This window comes from Halichoeres trimaculatus, unplaced genomic scaffold (assembly GCF_033239565.1).
Source record: "Halichoeres trimaculatus isolate MK-OKI-2021-1 unplaced genomic scaffold, fHalTri1.1 fHalTri1_scaffold_15, whole genome shotgun sequence".
Classification (NCBI taxonomy): Eukaryota; Metazoa; Chordata; class Actinopteri; order Labriformes; family Labridae; genus Halichoeres; species Halichoeres trimaculatus.
In genome coordinates, this window is record NW_027437193.1 from 21,296,178 (window position 1) to 21,315,277 (window position 19,100).

The window sequence follows — 19,100 nt, forward strand, 5'->3', positions numbered from 1 at the left end:
GCATGTAAGATTAACCAAGAATGAATGACAAAGCACTGCATGGGTCATTCCTCTTGGCAGTAAATGCAATCTTCAGTCATGTGTTGTAATGTGAATCCTCATATCCTAAAAAACAATGAAGAAGTGATTAATTATGTTACTCTACATGTCTGAAAATGTTTGAAATTTACACTGGGAAAGCTCAGGTTACCTTTACATTAATGTCAATGCTCAGTTGTTGACATGCACTTGCTTTTCAAGTTTTGTTGTCAAATTAGTTTTAGTTTTCTAAGGAGTAGGCAAAATAAATTAGGCTCCATGCCTGCCAAAGAAAAAGAAGTGAAAAACAACCAAAACCAGGAGGAAACAAAGACTTCTGATAAAGTGTTTGACTTGAATACATGAGGCACAAGAGCCACAAAGCAGCCTGAATGAAGACATATCTCCTGCTGTATTGTTTTTTGCTTGTGATTTCAGGGTTTAGCAGATAGGAACGTGCCCCTGACAGTATGTTTTTAAGTCCGTTCTGCCTGAGCTGCTTTTCATGTTCATCCACTTACAGAGTGATTCATCTGCAGACAGAAAAACAGAGGCAGATAAAGCCAGTCCATTATCATTATTAAACTGAAGCAGGACTAATGCCTTTCAGACTCTTGCTTGTTGTACCAAACCCCATTAGGATATTATGCAATAGGTATTTTTATTAATCCAGTGGTTCCTGCAGCACACAAATATGTGTCACAGATGCTTGTTGCTGCAGGAAAGCACAGATGAACACCTTTATTCAGTGTGGCGTGAAGACCCGTCTGGATGGGGGAAGGTGTGTTTACAGCTATACATCCATAATACGGACACACAGCCTATAGTACGCCTACAAATGGATACTTATTTTTAAAATGTTCTCATTCAGTGACCATCTGTTTAAAGCAAATGTGATTTTCATTCCCTTTTCATTTTTATTGCAGTGTGTGTGCTTACATTTTATCTCTGACATTTGATGGATAGAAAAGCACCTGATTCCATCTCCATCCATCCATCTCTGTCTCTTTCTGAGGATATATATTTGCTCAGGGTCATTAAAGCAGCAGGACAGTCAGTCAGCCAGGCTGGGAAGAAAAATCCTTGGGGGAAATGAGGTGGCTTTGCTCGCTCAGACAGAAATCCAGCCTCCTCCTCGTCAACCCACTCAATCCTTTTTGTTTTATCTCACCGGTGTAATCTCACGTCCTCACCAGGAGACTAAAGCTCAGCCCCTTACGGTTTCCCAAAGGAGGGTTAGAAGAACAAAGGCCACTCACACACGTCTGCCCTCCTGCCTGATGTGGCCTTTCAGCTGCCATACTATAGGATTGCAGGTGAATCCCATTGTGTTGTCTCTCACGGTGGAATTAGTACAATTTGGTGGGTATCATGTCTATAATTGTGTGTCATACTTCAGAGGGATTAGATCTAATCCCTCGGATATGCACATTTTAGAATTCCAGATTTATGTTTATTGTTGCTCTCAGTGTGTGTTACGGTGTTTGCTGGGGCAGACTGTAATGAGGGTGAAATGGGACTGTAGTGCCACCTACTGGTCAGGATTGACCCTACAGCAACAAAGTGTCAAAGGTGTTTTCAATGAAGCCTGAAAGCTTAGTTGTTTTATCAGATTTAGAATGTAAAGCATATTAAGTGCAACTTTGCATCAAAGTTGCTTTGTCTTAGTAAACATAAGAAATATGTATTTGATACTTTCTGTTAATACATAAAGCAATGCATCTTAAGTACTGTTTAAAGGCAACAGGTTGATTTATTGGCACAAGATGTTTGTATCTGATGTTCTCACTGCGCAGCATTTTGCCTCCACAATAGCCATTAATTTGCATATCTGACATGTTTTAATGACAAGAAATCCCTGCAATCATTTTTACTTGTCTTACTCAAAACTTTCAAAGCTTTTGGGATAAGATAAGTACCACATTCTGCATATTCATCCATCCTGCCATAAACTTATCACAATAAATATATATATTTTAAATTGCATAGTTTGCAAAGCAAAGATGCTACTCGTTTATGCAAAGGTCAAACATAGCTCATAAAATCATCAGCATTAAAAACAACAGAAATCAGTACATGTGCTGAAGCCTTATGCTGCATCAGCATTCATGACAGGTAGATTTAGCTTTACTTCAGCCATTTATCTCTTGAAGTGACCCATCTAAAACTCATATCTGCCTATATCTAATTGTCAAGAAAGTAGAAAAATTACAACAGCTCAAACCAAGCACATAAAGTCAACATTAGACTGTGTTTAAGTTCTTTACACAGAAACAAACGCACATCTGCAGACTATTTTCCAGTTTGTTTTCCCGGGGCTACAAAGCTCGAGCTTTAGCGTGGGCCTGCAGGAGGGTGGCTGTGTCCGTGTGGGAGCCTTGCATGGCGATGGAGAGAGCTGTTCTACCACGCTGAGGGACACAGAGACAGAAAGAAACAAGGTCAGGATCGATAAAGCAGGGTGAAACCACCAGGCACAGGCTAACCTTGATCACAAAAATTAGCCATGCTAGCCATGTTGCTGCTTGCTATCGGTGAACTCTGCCATGGAATACTTTATCGATTCACAATTTCAGGTAAACAAACAATTTTTTTTTTTTTTTTTTTTTTTTAGAATTATTGTCGAGCATAAACCTGACGAGCAAAGCTAATACCATCAGATGCTAGCTCCATGAATACGCATTGCCGATGCGTTAGCAAGCCACTGTTTGCTTCATGCACTGCCTCACAGAGCTGTTAGCTTATCGCTAGTGTTTCTTGTTGTCGTTTTGTATTATTTTCATTTTAATTGTAGCATGAACTAAGTTACGCTGTGTGTTTAAGAAGTTAATATCCAGTTACGCTACAATAGGCAGGTATAAATCGTTATTGACTTGGTATTTGACTTAAAGCCTCATATTTTAGCTAGTAGCCAGTAGCTGAAGAGTAGCTTTGTGTTCGAAGTTCACCACTTTGATCACTAAACTTGTATTTCTTCTAAATGGCAGGACAACTTATGGCAAATGATTCTGTTTATATGTTAGGTTGGTCATTGTTATGATGTTGTGTGCAGACTCTTGTTAACTTCTTTAATATTTGTTATTCTTTTGCACAGTAAACTTGAATGATAAGTACTCAATAATTGTTCTGTAAACAACAGCTAAACAATGTCATTACCTTGTTAATGATAGTATTTAGCTTGTGAAACCACTATACTTGGTGTCTTTAATGAATGCTAGCATGGCAGAGTGCCTAATCTTGTTTTCATGCTTTAGCCTTGAGGTGAAGAATTACAGCTCTCAGAGAAGAGATTAAATGACATAACAAGGCTGTATTTTAGTTTCCTATAACAAAAAGGTTGTGATTGAATTAGTCCAATTAATCTGGGTGAATGTCAAGGTGAAAATGGTTTTGAATGGAGGAGACACTCGTCTTCTTTAAACTTGGCCTGACTTCTTTACAGGCTCAGTAAAAAGAAGGGGATTTATTTGCATCTCTTTGATTGAGTTTTTTTCCTGCCTCCCATCTCTTTAAACTGGCAGATGAGGTACTGTTTAACAGATTTGCTCGTCTCAGCCCATAGAGATTTGTCTTACTATAACCCTGATTTATCCTCAGAAAGCTATTCCTGCATACCTACTGTCAGTCCTCCCACCTTCACACTGTCAGTCAAAACATCTGAGCTTTCAGAGACTAAGCCTCTTTTTGTCCTCAGTTTAGTGAATAGAAAAGTCAATACAATAATTGTAACAGGATTTAACAGTGGAGATGGCACTGAAGTCATCATTTAAATATTGAGACATAAAAAAGACATAAAATAATTTTATGGCCTGCCTGTAGAGTTTTGTGTTGATTTAATAGTAATTCTCTAAATGTAATGACCAGCTCATTGATGAGAAAACTTGTCTCTGGTATCTTAAACTAAATGCAATTTAAGCAGCGGATAAAGCGTTGTGGAATAATATTTAAAGTACATTTTCCATGGGGTTTTAGTGTTCTTCAGTGTCACCTTGTCAGTCAGCGTGAGGTCACACTGGCTCCTCTCCAGCAGCAGTCTCGTGATGTGAGTGTGGCCCCGCTCCGCTGCAAACATCAGGGCTGTTGTTCCCTGGTTATCCTGAATGTTAGCGTCCGCGCCACAGCTCAAAAGCAGGCGAACTATCACAACTCGCCCATGTCTCACCGCCAAGTGAAGAGCTGTTTGGCCCGTCTGTAAGACATAGAGAGACTATTGGATGATTCATTCTTCGGCTTTTGTACAGATGCTGTTCCACTAAGAGGCATATGAAATAAAACAAGCATTAACTGACATGTAACACAAGTGTCTTTTACTGGAAACACTTTTCTGAATTAAAACCTGCGTCTGTAAGTTTCACACCAAAGTTCCTATAGACGGAAGCCCTAAAAGGTCATAATTAGGTACACTGTTGTTTTTTTCCATATAACAAGTGAGTTTCAGCTGTTTCCTCAAGGTCTCAACACGTGTTTTTCCTGTTATCTCAAGAAAAAAAAAGTATGATCACAGAATTATGGAATAATTTATCATTACTTGAAAGATTTTCTTGAGTAACAAGATAATTTTCTGGCCAATCAGTTGGTTGATAGTTGTCATTGGCCGGTATTTCCTTAAGATAACCAGAGGGTATATTCCGTTTTCTTGGGGAAGCATCATTTGTTTTCAGGGATAATAGGAAATATAAATTGAGATTGCGAGAATGGAGCTGAAATTAATTTGTAATCTTGAGAAAACTAATAAAATAAAATATATTAAAACATGACGTTTTGGGGCTTCTGTGCTTAAAAGCTTTCTGTTGTAATTTGTAAATCCGATTACTGTCTTGAAATAATCCAATCATCGAGATTTTTTGCTTCGACTCAGCCACAATAAAAATATGTGTGTTTTCTCAGGCTGTCTTGAATTCAATAAATGAATTTTGTGTTACATCAAAAGGTGACCATTTGTTCAGTGAATAGAGTTTACTGAATAGAAAAGAAAAGGAATCAAACTGGAAATCTGATCAAAAAGGGAAGTTAAATTTTTGACTCCCGTCTCATTTTAACGATGCTCCCTTGTGTTACCTTGCTAGAGCGAGTGTGAATGTTGCCCATCTCCATCAGCTTGCGGACCACCTCCATACCACCTGGACCATCAGGTGCTGTCAGTGAGGCAAGCATCACTGGTGTGTAACCAGCGTTGTTCTGAATATTTAAGTCACTCACACCTGTAGAGCAAATCAGAAAATAATGTTTTGGTTTTTATTTTCAAACTCTTCTTTTCCTCAACAGCTTCAGCCAACACATTCCCAGTACCTGTGTCCAGCAGCTGGCTGATGATGCTGAAGTTGCAGTGAGACACGCAGTAATGCAGCACTGTGTTGCTGTTGTCGTCCGCTAGGTTGACCAAGAAAGCCAGCAGTGAGGGTGTGACCTTTTTCACTTCTTTCAGCAGCACAGCCACCGTGCTAGCCTCTGATGTCTCCAATGCTGCTACATTGAACCAGTACTGGAAACACACCACCAAAGCCTTTCTCTGGAGAAGAGAAAGTCAGCATCATAAGAAGTAGATAACAGGTACAATTTTCTTAGTGCTTTGGCCACCACTGCATGTCTGAATTATTATCTTTGTTTTCATTTTATTATGTATGGAGAATATGTAGGGATAACTCATACAATAACTTCTGTGCTTGGGGCGCACATTAATCACCAAGCTACACCTGGGATCCTACATGTTTTAACTATTAGCTGACATTGGCATACAGAGACTTAAACAAGTTTTTATTTTGAGAGAAAGTCCTATAGGTCATCAAAATTTTGGAAAAATTCTTAAAGTTTTTTTGTTTAACAGAAACATTTGGACTTACTCTATTCCATTGTAGTATTTTCCTGGAGCCCTGTTTCAGTTACAGCCATCAGTTTTATGGCATTTTGGCTGCTTAGTGCTCCATTAAGAGTTTGCAAGTAAGTAAGTTTATCCGTCTGCCACTTGTCAGGTTAATTTTTCTGTCTCAAACTTTTTTACTTTTGACTGACAAGATCTGCAAACAGGTCAGTAGTAAAGATAGATTTTATCTATTCTGTCACTCCAGGAAAGCTCCTGCTCTTAAAGCCGACGAAAAGCTGAGATTAACTAAAACAGCAGATAAAACTTAGCGTTTGTAGAACTTGTCCCTGATCATGACACCTTGTGATTTCTTTGGGTGGAACATGTGCATGATCTGTAACATCAGTGGACTGCTTACCATGTCATCATTGGGGTTATCCATGTTATCCATGTGATCTTTGAGGAACTGACAAGCAGTCATGAAATCTGTGCTCACTGTGTCCCTATCAGAGATAAAAAAGGAAAGGAGATTTTTTTTTTTCTAGTATTAAGATTTTTTCCCATGAGATGAAATAAAACATGAAAGCTACTCCCTGAAGAGTAAACATCAACATTACATTCTTCAAGCACTCTCTGGCTTCAGTTCCAGTCCTCTCACCTGCCTCCAGTGCTGCTTTCTGAGCCAGGACTCCCCTCCATCTGTTCCCTTGGGGGTGGCGGTTTCGACTTGGCTGTTTCCTCTTGGGTCTCAGCTTCTGCAGACACTACACCTCCATCTGTCTGCCCTGATCCCACTCCTCCAGATATCATCTGCCTGTCTGGGCTCATTTGCCTTTCTTCCGTCCCCTGGCTGTCCTTTGAGTGAGTGTCCACCTGGACAGGAGCCATCTCCCAGGGGCTGAAACTATCCTCCTTCTTCTCAGGCTGAATCACACAGCGCTGAACATCCACACTTGTGGTGGATTTGTCCCTTAAAAAGGAAAACAGAGCAGAAAATTATTATCATCAAGTGAAATACTGATTTATTCTATGTTTTCATATTTAGTATACACCCTTAAAATACACTCCTTTTATAACCATGTAGACACTTAAAGCCACAGCAACCCACTTGAATACTACTCCTACATTTGTTTCTTATAATGTCCTAGTTGGCAGTTTGGGGACAGGAAAATATTTTTGTAAGAGATATTAGATGAATTATTCATACTGTGTTTTTAAGATGAATGAATCAGTGTTTCAACCTTTTTAAAGCATCAGAACTGAAATCAGAAAGAAAAACTCAAAACAAAAAATTAAATAGAGCGCTCATTTTTCTTCATTTCCAGATAACAAAGCTCACTGATAAGATGCAGCTATTCCTCTTTAACAATTAAACTGATCTTTTATTTGACAATGAGCCAAGTATTATCTTGAGCCTAGCAACCCATCGCACACACCAACAATGGAGTCACCTATACTCACAGTTTTAACCATCCTAGCTCAGAAATAATAAATCAAGTCATCGAATGCTTTGAAAAATGGCAAAACATGAGCTCAGTCATTCTAAAGTATGGGAGTCATCACTTTCGTCCTTTAAATGACAACTTTAGAGGGAGTGGAACTGTCTTCCAATACTAAATCATTATGTTTTTCTCAGTCAAATGACAGCAACTTAAACAACCTCAAGTTAGTATGTCTGTCAACTCTAAGTATGGTTTGAAGCAATAATCATCACTCTAAAGGTTGCTGAAGTCAGAGAGAGTTTTATACAAACCCTTCATTAACACCCTCAGAATGGAGGCTTCCTGACATCTGGGGACATGGGTCTGTCCTCGTGATGGATTTAGAGGCTAAATGAGAGACAAACACAAAGATTATGATGAAAAGCTGAAACGAAACTGAACAACACTGCATGCTCCTGATGGAGTACAAATAACCCAGATATATGTTTGGCAGAGAGCATTACAGGTTGCCTTTTAATCTCATCAGGATTCATTCATTCATTCATTCATTGGCTGCATGAATTGACTTTCAGTATTGAATTTCAAACCAGAATAAAACTAAATGTTAATAACTGATGTTTGAGGGCATGCCTTTGTAGTGCTTCTAGGCTACATTTACTAAAACTTCATTGTTCTCCCGTGTTGATACAGCTGATGCAGCAGCAGATTACTCTTTTTTAAGCCCTGATGTAATACCAGAGCCTTGAAAAAAGAAAACGTCTCTTAACATTATAGGCCACTATTTTATAAACATGTTAAACCTAATGATTAAAGGAAAAGATGAACACAAGCCTTGAGCTGATCTAACTAGGGTCAAACAAAGCCTGCATTGGTCCAACTTCTCAAAAAAATAAAAACAATTTCCTTACATCTACAACTGACATCAATTTTTTTTATCGGGCAGATTTCCACAAAGAAATACAGAAGCAAGGAAAATAAATTCAGACTACTGCTGTTGTTTGGCTGTGTTTCAGCCTGTAGTAGTCACTTGATCTTATCCTCTTATCTCTTTTCAGCTTTTACAAATTCACAAGTTTGCGCCTGTTGAAAGCCAAACAGAAACAAGTGTGTTAATTATTTCATACTGACACCTGGTTAGCGCCGAATGATCCATCAGGTTAGTATGTGGCAAACAAATACCTAGTTAGGACCTGGTTAGGACCTGGTTAGGACCTGGTTAGAACCATAGACTGTTAAAAAAAAAAAAAGATTTTGCTTTTGCTTTTGTCATTTTGCTTGGCTCGAAGTGAGGTCACAACAAAAGCTGCTCCCCCTGGTGGCCGGCTGCAGTATAGGTCAAAAAATCCATCTCCCCAGTCATTCCAGACAGGCTGTTTAAACTTAAAAAAATAATAATACAACTCGTAGAAATGTTTCTCATGTCTCATTGTTTTGGTGATTTGTAGATAAAATTTGGCTTCCCTGTCCTCTTATAATTGAAAAGTTTTATTTGTATCAGTTATTAGAGGTTAACAACGAGGCTTTACATGGTGTAACGATGATTGACTGCTACCGTTCCTGAATATGTTTTTTTGGGGATTGTAAAATATTTCAGGAGGGGGAGCCAAGAAGACATTAGACTCTTGAAAGAAAAAAATATACGTTTGTGACCCGACTCCACTCATTCCTTCTGAATCCCCCATAGCCTCTATCTATTATTATTATTTATATACACTCTATGGTTTGGACAAGGTAAGACATCTTGGAGTGAGTTCAACTAAAAACTCACCACGCATTTTGGTACAAAACCCGACCCCCTTTGGTAAAGGTCCTTGATTGTTCAATCTATAAATTGTACCTGACTTCCATCTTAAGCAGATTTCATCAGTCTTTATATTCAGTCACATAATGTCAGTGAGTTGAGAGAATGTTTAAAAACTTGGGAGTCACAAACTTCTGCTGTCTTGCTTTGTATAAACTAGCTGACTACTTATTTTCCTCTTCCAGACAACTGTTTGATCTGATAAAAGTGTCCCTTGAGGCAGCCCCAATTATAACACATCTCAGTGTTAGAGGTTGTAGTAAAAGTTGCCGTTGTTGTATTTTGTGTGTTGCTTTATTAACATTTAATTGGCCTTAATATATCACCCTAGCTTTCTTTCAACATTCAATTAAAAAACATTACTGTAACTGCATTCACAAAACAAGCACTCTGTGGCTTACCTTGATGTTGAGTCGTCTGCCCATCACTGTGTTCACTTTGGGTGTAGTAGGAGGTGAGTTTGTCAACAAGTACCAACATCTCCTGCTGCAGGGAGTTCACTTTGGGGTCTGGGTGCTTCAGAGGTTTACCCTCCTCTGGTGGCTGATAGTCTGCACAAAAACACTCCCACTGTTGATTCAGGAGTCTCCTGATTTTATTGATGTGGTGGACAACCACTGTTGTGTCTATGCCATCTTCTGAAGCAGGCTCCAGTTCACTCCTTCCATTTGGATCATCAGAGTCCTTTTGTTGGTTAGGTATGAACACAGTTCTTGCAGAGTGTGGGGCATCATAACTTAGTGACACTTCATCACACGGTTCAATGGATCTCACCACTGTCTCATCTCCATCCTGGTCTACCACCACTCTCTCTGCTCGGACCCACACTCCAGGGTTCCTGACCAGGTGCTCAATTTTTTCTTCTTTTCTCCTGCTCTCGTCCTGCTGTTCTCTAAGCTGTCCCAAAGCCTGCTGGAGCTCCAGGCCAGTTTCATGGAGCTTCTGCTCCAGCACAGCCACCTTTGTCTGCAGGGAGGTCACCGTCAGCAGTTCATCCAGATCTGTACTAGTCCTCCACTCATGTGATAGACTGGGGTCTTCTTGACGGAAGCCGTGATTTCTAGAGAACATGTTATGAGTTTCATGCCGTGGTCTCTTGATGTCTGTGCCATAGTGAGTTGAGTTTGTGGTTCCATTCATTGACGGATGATGGGTCTGCTGATTTAGGCCCAAACGAAGCCTGTCCCTTTCCTCCTGTAGAATGCAGATCTGAGCCTTCAGCTCAGGAATCACCCTAATCTCCATCTCAAGCTCCCCAACACGTTCCAGGGCCTCTGTGAGGCGTCTCCACAGGCCTGAGCAGTCCTGTGGTCGAGGACTGTCAGAAAAAAACAAAATGTCCTCACATGAGACATTCCTGTCTCCCAGGTGATCCCTGGAACTTCTGAGGCTTCCTGGGTCATCCGTGGACTCTGAGCTCTGCCTCAGCAGTACTGTAAGAGGCAGACTTGATGCACGGAGGAGATGAGGTCTGATGTGCTCACCTAAAGGCTGCTCATCAAACTCCTTGATTCTAGCTTCCATCTCAGCCAGGCTTGTAAGTCCTGTTGGGGATAGCGGCGACCTGTGACCGTTTGCAGAGGAATTGTAGCCATGATGATAGGTGTCTAGAAGTCTTGAACGAGGACCGAGAGCACCAGTAGATCCCCAGGGACTTGGGCGATAACCACCTCCAGAAGGGTTGAGGTTCCTGGGTAGAGTACTAGCCCGTGGGCCCTTGCTTCGGCGCTGAATGGGGACTCTTTTGATTGTGTTGCCTTTCTCTATGTCATCTACGTATTTTAGAAAGTCCAGATCGAGCCTAAAGCCATACGGGGTTTCCACTGAGTAAGGGTGCTTCCCTTTTACTCCGTTCTCTCTTGGCTTATGAGACAATATACTCCCTGTAAACGGTAATAGAATAGATAAGAACCAAGTATCAGAATAAAACACGTTCAGACAAGTGGTTAAGGACCGATCCTTACCGTTTTGTCCTTCCATCATCTCTGCGTCTTCAGTTTCCAAAACAATCTGATGTCACATTATCTGGTTGGTTATTTGGCATCTGGAAAAACATTAGTAAAACACAAACAAGAACAAATTCAACCAAAAACATGTTAATAAGACGTATTAGTTAAGTGTGACAAGTAGCAGAGGAAGTAATAGTGAGGTTACCTCATAAAATAAAAAAAGCCATGATTTCTAAACAGGCTTAACAGATGAATTCTGGCACTGTCTCAAACTCACTTGAGGTTAGCTGTGGTATTTTTGGCGGGAGTGCTGGCTCTTAAATTTATAACCATATGGTAGGACACTGGGAGCAGTAATCCTCTCTTTTGTGCTCCCAATTGTGGCGCAAAGCACAAAACACAAACATCCAATTACGCTCAATTGCTTGCTCTCTCTTGGACCCTCCCATTCTCTTTTTTACCCAAAGACTTCTGTTTTTCTCACACTCTCATTGCTTCATTTCTTCCATGCACTAGGCTGCTATTATTCAACAGTGGCAGGCCTGATGTTCCCTTGATTACAGTCCTGCCATCCAGGACGAGGGCTGAAAATAGCTTGGGACTGCTTGGCCCAGCAGCTATGGCCAGTGGAGGAAAAAAATATACTCCTACAGAGAGAAAAACAGATAACCATTGTTGTGAGTCACAACTCTCTTCCTTCTCTGCGCTCTCTGTGCTTCCCACAAGGTCTACAGTCCTTTTCCAGATCTTTGGTTTACTCAAACTAAACTGTCTTACACTGTAATACCCATTCTCTGTTTGGATTTGTAATTTGCAAAAATGTAATGAAACTGACTTCATCTACTCCAGATTTCTGCTGACTCTCCTCTTTACTTCCCTCTGGTCTTAATCGAGGGTTTTTTCCCTGAGACACTGCTCTTCTTAACTCTGAGTGACTCCCCCCCCATCCCATCTTTCCTCCCCCCTCTCCTGACCACCAGCCTCTGTGGCAGCTTGCCGTCCTCTTGAGGCACTGCAGCCACTGAGCCGCAGCCTCAAACAATGTCAGCTATGCAGTAAACAGACAAACACTACCAAATGGGCCTGCTGGGAGTTCTGATCTCCATCATTCACACATTTTCTGATGGAGGGTGGTAAACAGAAAAAAGGTTGATTAACACGTACAGATGTGTATTTTTTCACAGGTTCAGAAGGGTGTATGTGTATGTAGACTTCAAGTCAAAGGATCTTACATTACTGTGATTCTAGTTCTGCTTTTGTATTTTGTCGTTTCTAGCCCCTATAAAGGTAAAACAAGAGTAGCACAAAGAAAATGAGCGATGATCAAGTCACTGTAAGGTTGTTTTACATTTTGGCACTGATCAAAACATACTTTACTTCTCCATTTCTCTTCAGTCATTGAGGTTCACTGTCATGCAAAGTTTAATCCAAAGGAAAATCATCTTGAATGGAGTTTCTGAAGAGAATTTGCAGCTTTCATCCAATTTTTCTTTTCAGTCATTTTTTTTTAAGAACTTCTGCCAAGCTCAATTACCTCCGGGATTAAACTTTGAATGCTCTTGGTATCAAATACAGTTTGAGTCTGGTTTTCATCCATTCAATTTCAGTAAAACCCTGATTTGAGAAACACAATCCATCTGTTAAAAAGGACAAACACTGACTTTTATTGATCTTGATCTAGTTAAAGGATTTATCAAAGCAGAACTCTGACTGAACGCTGCGCTGTCTTCACATACATGTGTTAGACATTGAAACTGATACCGTATGTACGTATGTTGTTATGCCAGCGAAGTTTTATGATGTTGAGAGGAATGTGTCAGCACTCCAGCTGACTCGTCTAAATTTAGCCCATACATGTGAGTGTAAAGCCACAGCATATGTCAAGAGGGGAGACCCAGACACTTGTTTTGGTTTGAAAACTCTTAGATAAGATCATCCAGTTCACTGTCTCCGATGAAAATAGACAGTCTGGGAGATAAACTAAAGGTAATAAAGGTATCTAGGTAGGAAAAAAAACTCACACCAGCCACCAGCAGAGGTGTGTATTCCCACAGAATGTCAATCAGCCGTGTACAGCAGAGCACCTGTTACTGCGGACATCTCAATCAGTCTCTCAGTTCAGACATCAAGAAGAGAAAGCAGTCTGCTGGCTGCAGTCCAACACAACAGTATTTGTTTTAGGAAAATATTGTACATTACTGAGAAGTAAATAAACTGTTTTGTATAAAAATCAACTGTCAACCAAGGTAGATACAACTGTCTTACAGCTACATGCATACCAATTAAAAGCGACGGCCAAGACTGAGTGTAGAAAGAAAAAATTATCCCCTGGCTTTCGTAATGCAACAAAGCCTCAGGTAAATTTAATGATACGTGCCTTTTATTTTGTTTCTAAGACTAAAAAAAAAAGTTTAATAAGTTGAATGTATGTTAAGGTATGTTAAAATAATAAAAAAAAAATTCCTTGTCAAAACATATTCTTAAGGCATCGTCCAACCTGAATTTAACGACATCTACCTCCGACAGATCAACAATCAGGACCACCCATTTATTGTTGCACCTTAAAGGCAGAAAAACAGAAATGTATTACATGGAGACTTGTTGTTATGACTGTGGTAGCAACACTCCAGGGCTGTTAGAGGTCAGATTGTGGGTCATATGTAACATGTACTGGCACAGGTTCCTCTGGAGTGCTTGTCATGTTTCACGTGGTGTTTCTCTACCTCTGCATCTGTCGCACAGCACTGTGATAGCATCCCTGTCCACTCTGATCACTGCGTGAAGGATGAAAAGCCTGGCTTAAAGACAACAGGAACATGCTAGCATCCAATACTGATAGTTTTGACCTTAAAGAGGTGCTTGTTAGCTTATTTTCTAGCCTAGCCGTGTTAGCTGTTTCTCCCGATTCTTCCAGTATTGTTTCTTGAAAGTGTCCATGGGTCTAGAACAGTAGTTAAGATCTCTGTATCACATTTAAACATTTACATATCCAATGCCTGGTCTCACACCAAGTTAAATCCAAACATCGTTGGCCCATGACTGTCTTTTGTATAAAAATAGACATACTTGCAATTTTTTTTTTCTGACCAGGTTACCACAGAGGAAACAATCTTGCAGAGCCGGGGTTAGGGCAATTCCCAAGAGTCATTGCTTAACTCTCTCCACATTTCTGTGGCACAGGTTTTAATTGTGTATGCTCAGAGCAGCAGGCCCACCTCACAGGAAACCCAAGAAGTGAAACGTAAAATATTTGCCTTACCCCAGACAGGCCCCGGCTAAACGCTTCAGCACAAAGGTACAGTGCTGCTGCCCCTCACACATTGAAATCAGTCAAGCACAAGAGAAAGTCTGATTTCTTCTTTTTTTTATTTAAGGTTTCCACTCTAGCCAGCTGATTTTTAGTTTTAGATGAAGTTCTTGTCTCTGAAGTAGGTGGAAGTGTCCTTTCTCACAGAAACCTTTTAGCTCTCTGCATCAGCACAAACCACATAATCACAACATCTCTATCCACAACATTCTTCACCAAAGCCACAAATTAAATATGAACTCATGACACAGGAAGAGGGGCGACCTCTCTGTGAAAGACCGTTTACGTCTGGTCTCATTGCTGGCTCACGACTTATATTTACCTTGATCATTGGCTGGTGGTCAATTTGTTACATGGTCAAGTTAAAAGTGACCACACAGCTGTTCAATAGACCGCCACAAAATTCTGTATTGATCATCATGATTCCCAGAGGACTCCTCCACTGACTTAGGTGATCTTTTTTACACTTTACAAACAAATTAATTGACACTGAATACCTGAAGCTTTCTGGTTTCTTTTTGTAGTCTTAAGTGGCTCAGTCCATCTGCATTTTTGTGGGCAAAGTTTGTAAGTCATGGGTTCACTCAAGGTGAACTTACAGAGCTTTCAGTCTGTCACTTAAATCATCAAATCAAATCATTGAAAAGTTCCTCACAAAGCGGTAAAGTTCAGTCTTTAAACAACCTGAAACAGGCAACAGAATCCTGAACCTGGGACTGCTGGGGGAGATGTTAAAACCCTGTAACAGAGCTCTCCTTGTGCACTTTGCCATCTCTGCTTTCCTCCATCTGTCTCTGTCCTTTTTTTCTGTGCCTGTCCATCTGTCTGTACAGTAAGTCAATCTGCAAGTTTTTCCTGTCTGTGTTCTTGTTCCCGGAAAAATGATTCTTTCCCTCTACTTTTTGGCTTCTGCCTGTTATTTCCTTTCAGTGCATAACTCTAAACCTTGTCCTCTGCTCAGAGTTGATTTAGAAACCAAAGCCAACTGTTTGGACTCAGGATCCCTTTCCTTTGCTGCTCTCTTGGTCAGTTTTTCTCTTGTCAGACTCACATTTCTCACTCACTGTCTCCACAAAGAGTTCCTCAAAATACCTCAAGTTCTGATCTTTTTTCTGTTTGTATGTTTTTTCGTCTTGGGATTTTGGACCAATGGAGATGTTCTGGTTGTGGTCCAACAGCAACAGAGTCAGGGCTGCTTTGTGGCATCTGAGCCTCATTGTGTGGTATGTGGAGCCAAAGCCTTTTGGATGAAACAGCTGCCAGAGGCTTCACGCAAGGAAGAAAGCTGAGGTATGTTAACATGGCAAGGTTAAAATAGAAAGTGAGCTGTGAGTGGGTTTCTGTGATCTGTCTGTGCAGTATGCCGAGAAATACATTAATTGGGATGTAAATTACCCAAACATTTAATCTTTTACAAGCAAAGTGTTAGCCCCAAAGGTCTGCTTAGTATTCAGCACAGGCCCAGAGATCCACTCAACACAATTTGTAAAATCACTTTCGAGTCAAAAGCTTTCCTGACCCTGAATTTAGATCAGCAAGACCCTGTTCCCAAGACTTTCAAGGTCAACATTCAGCATCTCTGCTTTGATTAAATATCCAGTTCAACAGTCCTCCACTGGCTCAGAGATATGAGATGAATATTTAACCAGAGCTTACCTTGTGACATGTGCTCCTGCAGTTTCCCCCCAATTTGTCTTGCTGATGTGAGGGCGTGTATGTCTGACAGTCCACTACAGGCTGCTCTCAGCTCAGTTCGGTCTGTCTGTCTGCTCCTGAGAAGAAAGGGAGGTGTCAATGGAGAGAGTGGCATGCCCCGGCTGTTTGGAAAATGCCAACGTGCAGCAGCCCCTGCCATAACAGAGGCTGGGTTTGCTTGTGTGTAAAAGGGAGCAAGGAGCAGGGAGGGGCATGAGAACATGCGTTCCTCTCGTACTGTCTATCCAACAAGACTGACAAGGGGGAGGGTTGAATTACAGAGGCACACCCTCTCCTTTAGACAGCAGCCAATAGGAGTCCAGGAGGTGTAGCTGGCTGGGAAAGACAGCAGCTCTTCTGGGGCCGAGGTGACAACATGTCAAAATATGGAGCATCTAGGAGAGAGCACCAGAGTCACCTTTCTGTGTACCTTCCTGATCCTCTCAGATATCATCAGTGACCATGCAGTGCCTCTTAGACCTCCCTCAGTCGGAATGTGTAACCTTACCCTGTGTTATGTGGTGTCTCTCCCCTATAATCAAATAGACCAGGGGAGCAGAGGGCTTGGTGGCATCCATGAGGGTTAATTCTCTCTGTGCATACCGCTCATTCTCTTTCAGCTCAAACCAGCATCTTCCTTTGGGACACTACCAGCATGCCTGGAAAGCCTGGCTTCTTCTCTTTCAAAGGGCAGTGGTCGAGTATAAACAACAGAGTGGTGTAGATGCATCAACATTTGTCACGTAATTTTCAGCAAAGCAGTGAAAATTGCCCTGTTAGCTACACCAAGGGTAAAGTTGTAGTAAAAGTCATGTATGTTCAACCACAGGTCTGGGTCCAAATTAAAATCATGTAACAACTATTGGATGGACTGCTGCTAAACTTTGCAGCCCACAAAATGTGATATTTAATGACAAAACCTGTACTTAGTAGTGCTTGTGAATGTAAAATCCTGACCTAAAACAAGCCGTTTGAATTTTGGGGCTTTGCCGATGTCAGCAATTCCCTTCTTTGACCAATCAGTAGCAAGTCTGACCTGATTGGTCCACTGGAGCAGATACCCCCCCCCTGCCTGCCCACTCCCCTCCCTGCCCACTTCTCCCCAGCAGCAGGGAGGAGAATGCCAAAGTTGAAGAGCCATCACTGCTCTGTTTTTGGCTGTAAACAGCCACATAGTTCCATGCACAAGCTTCCCATCTCAGAAAAAGATCAGACGAAGTGGCTAGAGTTCATTTATCAAGGAAATGTGCCAGCTACACTCAGTAAAACTGTGCATGTGTGTGCTGGTCACCTACAGCCGACTGCTTTTCCAACTTTGGACAGTACATCAGAGGGCTAGCGAATAGACTGGTCCTGAATCCAGGCGCATTACCAACCATCCGCCAACAAACCTCGGACCCTGGACATGTGAGTATTTTAAATGCTGTGTGCTGTGGAGCAGATGTAAGAGCTTTTCCTCAGTGTCCCCCCTGTCTATGTGTTAGCTTCAGGATGCTAACTTTAGCTGTGGTTAGCCTGTTGTTTTAGCCTGTAATGTTATGGCAAACGAGCTTCGCTGTTTTCTAAACATTGTGCACTCAGAGCTCGTGGCGCCGCTTTCAGTGACGCGGAAGAGCAGAGTGGTATCAGCAGTGGTTCATTTACATATGAAGGTCACGCCCACTAAATCAGACCGTCCTGAACAGAGGGGCTATGAGAGCCTGGAAACAATGCTGCTGTGCTTGATTAATTGGCTTTTTGGACCAAAACATGTTACGACCATTTCATAAAGAGATCAATGATCCACATTAAACTGCAGAAAAGGAGCATAACATGGGACCTTTAATTTTTGCTCAGAGAAAAATAACCTTTGTGTTTATGCTTTCAAAACTTGTCTCATGGTTCCATCAGTAAGAAAAAAAATCTGTGAAGTCTAACAGCCTCAGCACACCAATCTGCCTGGAGCACCATCATTGAGTTAAGGTTTGTCTTTAATTAGCAAAAGCCATGCTTACTGAAAGGACTGACACTGTGAACAGAATTGAGCAGTCCCCAAAGAATAATCTTCAAAGACAAAACTGGTTTCATAACTTGGTATCCAGTACCCCCTGTAGGTCAGATATTACTTTCATTAAGTAGAATATCCTCACAGTTAGCAGCCAGACTCATTAATCTGTGAAGATAAGTGCATGCCCTCCAGAGGAAACCTGTGGTCTAGACCAAGTGTACTTTTCTCCCAACTTTTCCTGGAGCCTTGACATGCCATAATTTAGTTTATGCAGTGAAATGTCAGATTGTTTGTTAGAGAGGGTGAAGAAGATAAGTGGGGAGATAACCATGTCCCCTAGAGGATAAGCCTTCAATTTCATTAGTCTCTTAATATTTTCCTGGAACACCATGTGTGCATCACATCTTTTGCCTATCGTTTATTTATCCTGTAGTAATCAGACTGGTGAACCATTAAGTGTCATGGCACAGACAGGAGAAGGATCACACATGGCACCAGTTTTTGTGATCTAAAGAGCTTTGTGTTTATTCATAAAGGGTTAGCGTTAGGTCCAATGACCCCTCAACAAACAAACAGTCTGTACCAAAATGGATCAGAGTTCTGCTTTTTTGAGTACAATATTCCAGCATTTACCAGCTGTTTTTAACCTTGACTTTTTTAATGGATAAATATTCTCCAGAGGTAAAATCTCCTGAGTCCATGGTTTTCAGTGTGAATACCTAAATCATTTTGAGGTGACCGGGCTTTTACTGTAAGCATTTTTGTCGAGTGGGGTGTTTGGACCCCTTGATAGCTTGCAATGACATTTGGTGCAGAAATTAATGATGCCCAGATGATCAGTATAACTTACTCTGATGATCTGCTAAGCATTTATTATTCAGTAAAATGTATTTTACACAGCCACTTATTTCTCCCTGGAGTTATTCAAAGGACTGTAACGATCTTCTGACTTTACCTTTAGTGGCTGTGAGTAAAGAAATTGTCACATACTCTGACTTCATAAGCAGTTCTCTTTAACTTGATGATGTTTCTTAGACCAGAGGGCCTCATGATCTATTACCAGTGGTCAGCACCTCAAAATTTCTTAATATGTTACTTTTT

General features: G+C 41.0%; 2 protein-coding genes and 1 long non-coding RNA gene across 3 annotated transcripts in view; 2 read left to right on the plus strand and 1 right to left on the minus strand.

Annotated features, from left to right (window-relative positions):
- Positions 1–1,763: 1,763 nt before the first annotated feature.
- On the minus strand, positions 1,764–16,228 carry LOC141804927 (KN motif and ankyrin repeat domain-containing protein 2-like). The gene is made up of 10 exons (XM_074689606.1): positions 15,974–16,228; positions 11,026–11,105; positions 9,463–10,944; positions 7,572–7,647; positions 6,477–6,788; positions 6,237–6,321; positions 5,308–5,527; positions 5,077–5,219; positions 4,007–4,207; positions 1,764–2,429 (listed from the first exon to the last, which is right to left on the minus strand). Exons 2-10 carry the CDS (start codon positions 11,042–11,044, stop codon positions 2,337–2,339), a joined length of 2,631 nt encoding a protein of 876 aa, XP_074545707.1. The 5' UTR covers positions 11,045–11,105; positions 15,974–16,228; the 3' UTR covers positions 1,764–2,336.
- On the plus strand, positions 2,440–5,421 carry LOC141804930 (uncharacterized). The gene is made up of 3 exons (XR_012599666.1): positions 2,440–2,594; positions 5,085–5,177; positions 5,284–5,421. It is a non-coding gene; the product is annotated as an uncharacterized LOC141804930 (long non-coding RNA).
- LOC141804928 (angiopoietin-related protein 3-like) overlaps positions 5,460–19,100 on the plus strand; it is a 34,006-nt gene continuing 20,365 nt past the window's right edge. Inside the window, exon 1 of the mRNA XM_074689608.1 lies at positions 5,460–5,568. The gene's annotated coding sequence lies outside the window, so the exon portion shown is untranslated. The remainder of the gene's footprint in view (positions 5,569–19,100) is intronic.